This window comes from Elaeis guineensis, chromosome 4, assembly GCF_000442705.2.
Source record: "Elaeis guineensis isolate ETL-2024a chromosome 4, EG11, whole genome shotgun sequence".
In the NCBI taxonomy this organism is placed as follows: Eukaryota; Viridiplantae; Streptophyta; class Magnoliopsida; order Arecales; family Arecaceae; genus Elaeis; species Elaeis guineensis.
This window is the reverse complement of record NC_025996.2, coordinates 21463341-21474733: the sequence shown is the minus strand read 5'-3', so window position 1 is coordinate 21474733 and position 11393 is coordinate 21463341. Positions and strand designations below refer to the sequence as shown.

At 34.5% G+C, this 11393-nt stretch overlaps 1 protein-coding gene across 1 annotated transcript; it reads right to left on the bottom strand.

Annotated features, from left to right (window-relative positions):
• Positions 1-3732: 3732 nt before the first annotated feature.
• On the bottom strand, positions 3733-9044 carry LOC105043429 (uncharacterized). Its single transcript, XM_010920970.4, is given in 4 exon segments — positions 3733-4136; positions 8562-8705; positions 8823-8965; positions 8968-9044. Coding segments are annotated over 4 exon segments (486 nt in total). The 5' UTR covers positions 9023-9044; the 3' UTR covers positions 3733-3992.
• Between the last annotated feature and the right edge of the window lie 2349 nt (positions 9045-11393).

Sequence of the window (11393 nt, the reverse complement as noted above, 5' to 3'; positions counted from 1 at the left end):
GCGTTTAGTTCGTAATCAAAATCGGAATCGAAATTGGAATGAAAATTTGAATCCATAGAGAAAGTAAGGATTGAGTTCTATATAGATTCAGCTATCTCCATTCCACTCTGAATTGGAATTGGAATTGGAATTGGAATGGAACTCCTTCCAATCAAACGTTAGAATGAGAATCATCCATTTCGATTCTGATTTCAGATCTCCACTCTTCTAACCAAACACTCCCTAACTCCAAGTTCTCTGATACCTTTGGTTAAGCAAGTGATTTTTTTTTTTTTTTTTTGATGAAATTGTTAAGCAAGTGAATTAGTCTAACCAAAAAGAAGTTGTTGTTATCAGATTTCCTTTGAATTAATCTTTCTTCCTTCTTGGTAAAAAAATAATAAACCGGCTAGAAAGGATTTATAAGACGGCAAAATGTACTTTTCCTTAACAACAATTAGTCAACTTATTACTTTTCAAGAATTATTTATGAGATTGCCAGGATAAAGAGAGGTTTATCTTAACCGAAGAACTCATTGGAAAGAAACTAGTTTGACAAGCTACCAATGGAAAAGCACTATTGTACAGTACCAGTATCTTTAACCATGTTAGTATATTTAGCATTGTTAATTGCAGCATCCACTGTCCCTGCCTTTTGGATGCTTTAGCCTTTGAGCTTACATATGCTAAGTTACGAGAGCTAATTATGCTCACCTATATCTATTCATATCACTTGCCATCTCACCTCGTCATCAGTACCCCTTTATACAACTAATATCAGATGAAACCCAGTTAATGGCATTGCATAATTGTTAGATCACTGGAAAATTTAATCGCTTCTTCGGCTTTTCTATATCTATTCATATCACTTGCTATCTCGCCTCGTCACCAGTATCCCTTTATACAACTAAAATCAGATGAAACCCAGTTAATGGCATTGCCTGGAACATTTAATCGCTTCTTCGACTTTTCTATGGGACCATAGGCGCCCCCTTGTCTAGGATCTTGCCATAAGCTCATATCCTCCCTTTTCAGCCCTATATATATTTCTATACATCATGATTCAAACCTTGGACCTACTCCATGAGGAGAGTATCCAGCCATGGGAAAATGTTAGCTGGATTTCTTAGTTTATGTCCAAAAGATGGAGTTCCTACTTGAAACTATATGGCGAGACTTTATAGCTGTATCGTGAGGCCAGCATGCATCAAAAATAGGGAGTTCAAAATCCTCCACAATCCTAGACATAAATAGTTTCTCATAGGGTTGATGCATTTGAGTTCACTAATCCTAAGGCATGAGGCAATAAATGGGAAATCAAACGAAAAGAAAACTGGAAATTCGTAAATATCGATTGATCCGAACTTAACGGTCACAATCAGGTGGATATGTGGGCTTGGATATAAGATGTAAATATTTTTTTTAAATTATCTAAAATAAGGAAGCATTTTAAAATAAATACAGGTTTCAGATTTTGGAATGATTCTAAGATTAATTAAAAAAATTCTGCCTGGATACAAACCAAATGTATCTGATTCGAGGGTTCCGGTTACTAATGGGGAGAATGGGGGCCATGTTCGTGCTGTTTGAGATGATGGTGCTAAAGCTGGCCAAGGAATTGAGCCAGACCCTCTTCTAGCTCCGCTCATGCCATACCAACTTCGGATAAAAGGTCTGGCCTAACCTGCTCATGCCATACCAACTTCGAATAATAATAATAATAGGAGTAATCCATTCTTAGGCATTTAAATAAGATCCAAACGCTCTGTTGTTCTGTCCTATGAATATGGAACAAAATTCCAGTATCTCAAAATACGTTCTTGATTCAGTGTACGAGATGGCGGGTATATGATTGCTAACTTGCATTCTTTTGAGATGATGCATATTTATGCAAATCCTCACCTCACGTATCTTTGATTTGTTTCAGGATACAATTTGAGATCCTAAAATTTATGTAAGCAAAGCAGCGTTTGGTCCGAGTCATATCTCCAAATAGTTAAAAAAATCTACAGGCATAATGCAACGTGAATAGCCAAGCACGGCCTTCTTGAGTAAGACTTCCTTAATCTGATAAAAGAAACCAGATTATGCTAGCCTATTACGCTCTGTACAAATATGGAAGAAATGTGCTAAAACTTCCTCATCCTGTATACTCAAAGTTCAAGTTTTTTTTTTTGATGGAAACAGAGGAAGTTATTCACTTCCGTCTATTTATTAAACTCAAAATCAAGTAGAGGTTAACAAACATATGATTGACACTAAAATTAATGATTGAAAAAAGAAAATGCTCATATTTGTCTATATTTGTATGCACATATTTTCATTGAAAGGGAGAGGAAGATCCCCAGCCCCCACCTGAGCAAAAATCAGCTTACAGGATTTTGGAAATTGGAAGGAAGAAAAGAGGAAGCAAAGCGAGAGGATCGTACATGCGGTTGATGCGCTGTGCGCGCATCCCTAAACCCTTCCAACGGTAAAAATCTGACAGGTTCACATCTCCAAAACAAAGCGTGAGCTAGCTAAGATCTATTGCCAAGCAAATGCGTTAAGTGAAAAATTTTCTATTAAGTCCATCTAACTTGGCTCATGAGGCAGCAAGAAGCAGAAATTTCAACCAAATTACTCTTGGAGACTCTTAAAAATGCCAAACAAGAACCTGGGATTACATTCTTCTTATGAAAGCTTTTAGCATAACACGAATGCGAGTTTTTTGGAAGGATTTTTTATAGAAAAGCCAGAACTGAGAAAAAGATATGATGATGACTTCCCTGTCAAGCCGCTTGACCTTTGCTGCATTCAAATGTTGCATGCTCACGCATTCCTTGACCTATCGCAATCCATGCATTACAAAAACTGACATGAGTTTTTTCTCCCTTCCAACGTATAAGCTAAAATTAGGATGAGAACGCATTCTAACCTGTAGATGATCCACATCCAAATGAATGAGCCATTTGGCACCCTCATCTCAGTCTTACTGCTCCCAGCAGACTGTTACTGTGTCTTGAAACTATGATCTTTAGCTTAGAATGGAGCAGCTTTACCGCTCACGCTCAAAGCTGGGACAGAGATGTCAACAATGAAATTTAGAGAACTTAAGGCAACTAAGACTTGGGTATGAGACAATTCCTCTACACCTTTTCAAGAGGGGTTTAGAAATGTAATGATGACCAAGTGATTGTCAGCAAGGAACAGATGACCCCTTCAACCATCAAAGTTCCAAAAAAACTCGAGAGGTATATCAAGAGCTTCATATGACCTTCAATCGGGCAGTATTTACATTTGATGTTGTAAACAAATGAAACTGGTGATGGTTGACTAATGTAATGTATCATGCATTTATTTATCTATTCGTTTATGTTTCAAGTTGTATCTATTGTTGTCTGTCCCATGCCAGTAAGCAAATACAACTGATAAACTTCTTCCAGCAAGTGTCAGCTATTAGGGCTTAGGACCGTATTTAGATGTCAAGATGCTGTAGCAATAATAATAATGAAAAAAAAAAAAAAAAGACAGCAACAAAGAAACTAGTAATATGGTAAGGCGGAGCTTTATGCCAGACTGGAAACATCAACTACCATTATTCATGAATGTGCGCTATAGAATGGAGGCAAGCAATGATCCATGGAAAATTTTTCAGTTAGGTTTAAAGATACTTATGATGTTGCATAAGAAAGCAGTTCAAGACATTTGTTATCCATAAGTTCATATGCTCAGAAACAATCATGTTGTACGAAATAGCAAAAGCAGAATTCGTATCCAAGAAAATAATGCATCTGCACCATTGCAAATTTACAACTGCATATTTATACTCAACATAAATACCACTAACAAGTCGGATGTAGACTTTTAGTTCAATACAGTCATAGCATACCATCCTTTTAGCTGATGCTATGGGTGTTCCATACAGTCGGATGTAGTTCTTTCTTTCACTTTCAGTCTGTCTTTATTCTACTACTGCTACAGTTGCTTTGTCCTTGGCAATAGCAAAAAAGGTATATCGCTAACAGGTGAATTCATAGACTTGCAACAGGCATTACGTAAAAAGTGGCCCGAGAAGTGTAAAGCAGCTTTCTGGTTTTCTTTATCCTTGACTCCACAGAAGCTACTGCCACGCTTCTCCCCTGCCTCAGTATACGTCCATCAACTTCTACTTCTTCCTGCAAATAGTCACATCTAACATGCATCAGTGACCATTTGACCAAAGTCATCTAGATGAAAACAAACTAAGACAGCTACAGCATTTTATGATTTTATCTCACAAATGATATTTCTCGTAAATTATGTTATAATAATATAGCATGGGAAAAGCAGGAAGCTTGGTGCCATCACTTGCAATGACCATCATGCAGCAGGGATGAACCAGAAACACATGGCCAGAGTCAACAATGTCTAAGTTCATATTCTCGGCAGGACACTTTGGACTTCAATTGGACAATCGAATTCAATAAAAAAATTGCAACAGTTTTAAAAGCAACAAAAAATTGTCATATCTCAAATATACGAATTTCATGTGTGATTCAACTTGAAACAAAGCTAGCAAGCATGCGCGCACGCGCACGCCATGCACGCACAGAAAGAGAGAGAGAGAGATAAACTAAGAATCACAAGATTGTTATCAGAACTCTAGACTACATGATGCCACCAAAGAAACCCCACTGAAATAACATTCAATGCCAACTGAGTTAGCTTGATGTAATTGTTTCATGTATTTTATAAAAAGAATCAGATTTTTTATGCATACGTATGCAATTAAAGCCTATAATATGGGTCTTCAAAACAACAATACTTAAATCAGCCTCGCTTATCATATGATGGCATTTTATTGAACATGCAACCCAGCACATGCACTCTGTAGGAAGTACAGGACAATCACCCATGATAGTCTCTAGGATGAGCACCTCTTATAATGCAGCTTCATCACATAATAAGGTTTCCCTTCTTACAGCAGTGTATGGATATTGCAAAAAAGCTCCATAACACTTCACAGGTGAAGCCAACATCTTGTCTGAGGAATATAATGATGCAAATAGCAGTTCTCAGTCAGATAAACTCCTCAGACAATGACAACAATGATCAAACGAGGGAATATGGTTTATCTATATCGAAACTTAAAATGCTCAACAAAGCATTAACCTTTTCTTTTAGATAAGTATAAAATAACTGCAAACTGTGGGAGAAATTTATAGACCTGCAAAAGGCTGGTGCATAAAGTTGATGGTGTTAGACTGAGACCAAAAACTTGCTGGGATTGGTAATAGTCATTTGCTGAATTAAGATTTTTGAAACTATCCATGCATAAGAATAATATCCTGATTTACCAAGAATACAAAGTTCAAGGTCAAACTCCAATTCTTTTGCTTTCTCCAATCATTATTTTTTTCCTCAAATATACCCTCTGCCAAGTATTTTGAAACCTTATTTCACAAAATGATATCCCTGTATAGCATAAGCAAAGATCTATTTGATTCTTCCTAATAGTTCACCATGTTGCCGCATAAAGCATTTTTTTTTTATGGCCTCTCAAGCATATATAGCATGTTGAAATTGCCATGCTTGCTGAAGAATGACAATGACTTGGCTAAGTGTTGCTCTCTTGGATAATAACTATAAGCTAGAACCTTCCTTTGTGGCCCACTAAACTAACTCAGAGGATGAAAAATTATTGAGTCCCAATAATTTCCTGCAACTGGAATTCCAAATTATCATTGAAACCATAGAACTGGTAGGAATAAGGTAGATAGTTAAGGATGCATAAAGAGCACTACAAATTTAGCTTATTTCATGTATGGTTCAAACTTGATAGTTTCATGAAACAGCCAGTGGTCACATCACTTATAAATTAGCTAATCACAGCCAGCCTGAAAGATGGGAATTTTAAGATATGGGGAAAAATGATTGGCATTCTTTAATTTTTACCCTGAAAGAGAATATACCATGAAGACCTGGCTAACTTAGGTTTCACATTTATACTTTTAACATCTTAGGGCGTATTTGACGAGGATGGAAACTTCCAAAATGTCACAGCATGTGTTATATTTTAGTTAAATAGACCTGGACAGGGTAGGAATAGTTGTTTGGATTGTTGATACGAATAATGTAAGAATGACCAAATCTCTTCTCACCCTCCATGCCATTCTGCTAAAGCATGTCTTCACATGTCTTATTCCATGCCCCTATGCTAAATCATGGCTACCCTGCCAAACTATTAGAACTCAGCTAGCTCCGTGTGAAGACCCTATCTCTTCTGACCTTTAGCATCCATATGGTCTTCCAATCCCATGGTTTCTTCCAACATTCGTAAACCTTGACCTCCCTATTATTTTTGACCCACTAACAAGAATCTCTACATTTGGTTCACTCTTCATCTCTTCTGCTAAAGCATGGCTACCCTGCCAAATTATCAGATCTCAGCTAGCTCGGGGTGAAGACCCTACCTCTTCTGACCTTTAGCATCCATATGGCCTTCCAATCCCATGGCCTCTTCCAACATTCATCTATCATAACCTCCCTACTCGTTTTTGACCCCACTGGCAAGAACCTCTACATTTGATCCACTTTTCATCTCTTCCTCTATGCCAAGCTTGTAGTCATGATAAAGGTGTCTTCAAATTCTCCTCCTATTGCACTACCTTGCTTCACCTTTGATAGCTAAATTCAAGTCTGCATCGCCTCCCAACTTATAACTCTCTCTAGCGATGCTAATTATCCTTTCTAATGTGTCTCTCATCCAATATTATCACATTCAACTACTTCCAAGAGAAGTCCTTATCACAACCACTTGAATTTGAAATTAAGAAAGAAAATAGGAAGAAAAATAAAAGGAACACCCTCTTTAATAGATCATTTCTACCTTCTTTATCCAACAATTGTCTAGGATAACTGCTTGCAGATTTTACTACCTATGGGATGAATCGGCATCCTGCAAGTTGGCTTCCCGTAGATTTATAAAAATAGGTAATTTCTCGAAATTATCCAAATAGATCTTCAAGAGTTTTTAGTCACTAAAATTGGACAAGAAATTGAAACCTTTGTATCACAAAATATAAGGCTTGCAAACCAATAGAAGATCTTCAGACAAAGAAACCAAAAGATGGTACATAACAGTTAATAAGGAAATCCATATATGTTATGAAATAAATCTTTGGACATGCTCATACAGAAATATCAAACTGTGAATAGTGATAGAAATTTTGAACCCTACTCACAATATAAGCTCAATTAACCATATTAGGCTTGTTGATGGCAATATCAATGTGATGCAGCCAAACTCTAGCATAATGCAAAAATGTGAAGTTTTATAGCACTTCAGAATTCCAGATCTTCCCCAGTTTGATGTTGAACATCTTATTACAGGATTGTGATTGAATAGCTCCAATTTCTCAAGAAGACCCTTGAGTCCTTGACCATCGAGACACTAAGTGACACAGTATGGAAAAATTAAGCAAATGATGCTCCCAATTCTAATGGTATCCATCATTTAGAGGTCTCCTATGATTGCTTCTTTTTTAAAAAAGTTCAAGTTGCACCTGCTGATGCCGATTTATGACTCAAATGAACAAGGGGGCTCCTTTCTCTTTTTCACTATTGTCATCATCAAGATCATGTAATCCTTGGCCCAGATGTTGCACAAGAATAGGATCCGCCAGTAACTCTTATGCACAGAGGAATATATGCAAAAAAGGCACTAGGATCGAGAGTGGCATTTCTTGCTATCAAGCCTTTCAGATATCCCATTCAACATTTAATGGTGCCAACTACAGTGTAAAACTTAAGGGGACACAGTGAATAGACATATAATTTTGGAAATAAAAGAGACATTCGCAATTCTAGGTACCCATGAATGTCTAAAAGGGAACAAGGTAGGCTTATTAATTTGAAAATAGGGTATTTTTGTCAAATAGAAATAGGATCAAATATTATAAATATACCTCTTCCAAACATCACCTTAGAACCCACATACTGGATATGGAAAGATATCTAGCATGCATATGAAAGATGTGACGATCTTATAATACACATCTCCAATCCAGTCATATTTTTAAAAGCATAAGACAAACCCTTCATGCTATACTTCACAAAAGCAAAGATCCACTTCTGTCAATCCTCAAAGAAATTGGTAGAACCTCCATAAACCTCATCCACAGAGAATCCATATGCAAAACAACCCTAAAATCAATTACTTCTGTTTAGCATGGCCATTATCACAACTACCATCAAAAAAATTTCTACCAGGTTTACAGTAACGAAAAGAACCTCCTCAAACTATTCTAGAAGATCTGATCCCATTTCCTATGACTAACCAATCAGCAAATCCAAAATTCTTCATCACCAAAGCAAGCAAATCTAGCAAGGAATGAATCCCTATATCTTCCTCTGAACAAAAAGGTAAACTCTTAGCGACATCCAGCATAGGTTTTCCCTCTCAATTATTACTACTAAAATCTTGGGATGTTAGCGGGATACAAAGCTCAAATGGTAGGAATCACTCAGTCCACATTTAACCATCAAATTAACAAAATACGGTATCTAATTCTTGAAACCAGATTTTGCAGCGAAGCATTTAGTAGGGGAAATTTCCTTACATCCACTCTTGCAGCGGAGAGATAAGACGTGTTAAACTCCCCGAGGAACAACTCCTTATCGCCGGCGACCGTCCTCACGCATGCCAGCGCTACCACCTCCGCCACCGCCGCCACCGCCCCTCCGTGCAGCGTGTTGTACAAATTCTAAACTCCCAAAAAATGGAAAAAGAAGGAAAGAGAAAAATTCTTAGACTTAATTGATAGAGGGGAAAAACAAGGGAGAAGAAGGGAAGGGGGAAAGGGGAAGAAAAGGAATAATACGGTGACGGCGGAGTTGACAGAGAGGGAGCAGGTGATGCGGCCGCGCTCGATGCGGTCGGCCTTGAGGAGGCTGCGGATGAGATCGGAGTGGAAGTCCTTCTTCTCGCAGGCTTCAGGGAGGGATTCTTTGAAGAGACCGAGTGGCGGAAGAAGCCCTCGGTGTTGGCGACGTACGAAGGCTTCTGCTGCTCCTCCGCCATCGCACGGGCACGGCAGAGTGGGTTTTCTTCGCCGTTTGGGAAATGTTCGCCTGCGCGGTCTAAATGGGGACCGCAACATACGTCTTTCTTTTTTTTTTTTTTTGTTCCCCTAAAATTATTTAAAAAAAAAAAAAAAAAAAGGCCGCCCGGTGCCAGCCGTCTCGATATGCATCAGGTGCAGGCAATAACTTCTCCAACTGATATGCATCCGTCGGCTAAAGCCCGGGAATTTTTTTGGGAGTTCTTCGAGGTTGCACCTGGACCGTCCGATTGAGAGTTTTATTATCTAAATAATTTAAAAAATTATTTATTAAAATAATATATTTTTTTAATTTATTTATAAAAATAATATAAATCTATAAAACATCATTTCACATTCCACATCATCTATAAATTAAATAATATTTTATAAATTTCACACCATCACTTTCTCTGCTTCACATAAATGATAAAAAAAAAATTAAAATATCATTTCGGACGATTTTTTGAAAATACTATTCAAATATTTTTAAAAATAATATTTCAAATATATTTTAATTTTTTTAAAAAAATAAAAATTAAATTATAATTTTTAATTTAAAAAAATAAAAATTTTAATTTTGATTCAAATAAAAATCATCATTTTATATTACTTTTTTATTTTAAATAATTTTTATTAAAAATATCTCAAAAAAATAGGTCTAAAAAATAAAAAATAAAAAAATAAAAATTATAATTTTAAATTTTAAAAAAATAAAAATTTTAATTTTAATTTAAATAAAAATCATAATTTCAAATTAGTATCTCATTTCAATTAATTTTTTTAAAAAAATCTAAAAAAAAGTCAAAAAAATAAAAAAATAAAAAATATCATAAAAAAAGAAAAAATTGAAAAAAAAATAAAATAATAATTCAAATTTTTAAAAAATAAAAATTTTAATTTTAATTCAAATAAAAATCATTATTTCAAATTAGTATTTCTATTTCAAATTAATTTTTTTAAAAAAATATCTCAAAGAAAAAAATATCTCAAAAAATAAAAAAATAAAAAATAACAAAAAAAGAATAAAATTTTAATTTTAATTCAAATAAAAAACACCATTTCAAATTATTTTTCCATTCCAAATTAATTTTTTAAAAAAATATCTCAAAAAAAAAATATCTAAAAAATAAAAAATACCATAAAAATAAAAAAAAAGTAAAAAATTATAAAAAATTAAAATTTTAAATTATAAAAAAAATTATTTGTACTCAAAAAAAATCACTGTTTCAAATTACTTTCTCCATTTCAAATTAATTTTATTAATAAAATATCCAAAAAAGAAAAAGTACCTAAAAAAATAAAAAAAATAAAAAATCATAAAAAAAAAAAATAATAGAAAAAATTAAAAATTAAATTAAATTTAAATTTAAAAAAATAAAAATTTTAATTTTGAGACACATGAGACTCTGTGTATCCATGTCCACAAAGCATAATATCCAATCACTTAAATGAATTTTCAAAAATGGGCTTAATATCAAAAAAAAATAAAAAAATAAATTTTAAATTTTAAAAATAAAAAAAATAAAAAAATAAAAATTTTAAATTTAAATTTAAATTTAAAAAAATAAAAATTTTAAATTTAATTAAAATAAATTTTAATTAAAAAATAAAATAAAAATTTTAATTCAAATAAATTTAAAAAAATAAAAATCAATCCGTATCATCTCCGTATCGACTTATAGCAGCCCAAACCACATCGTACCGAGTGGTTGGTAAAAGCACCATAATGTACCGGAGCCTTACCGACCTATACCGTCCATACCGCACCGTATGTAGCTATTCGTATCCGTACCAGATCGAGATGTACCAGTACGGTCCGATTCATCTCATTTATCATCGACTTGAACTTTGCTGGTTCCCCACTGACTTGTCTAATTTAGTTTATTTTTAGATATTTTAAAAAATATAATTAAATTATCTGAATATTAGTATTATTTACGTTATAATTTCTATAGTCCTTTTAGCATAACTTTTTCTCTCTAATGTTCTGAGACACATGAGACTATGTGTATCCATGTCCATAAAGCATAATATCCGATCATTGAAATTAAATAATATAAAATAAAATTAATAATTAATAATATAAAATAGAATAAAAATATCAAGTGTACAAAAAATAGTATAATAAAAGTTTCAAAAATACTAAGTACAAATCTAAAAAATACTAAGTCCCATAAGGACGTCATGATGGCCGTGGTCGCTTGGACCTTCTCAAGAAGGTCCTCAACGGCTGCTCCTGCTTCTGTATCTGCTGTGATGGCTCCTCCCTATATCAGTAGAGGTCTGCTGGTCATACTGCTCAGGAATAACTGATGCTATCGGATCATCTACCGACTGAGCAACCCCCTC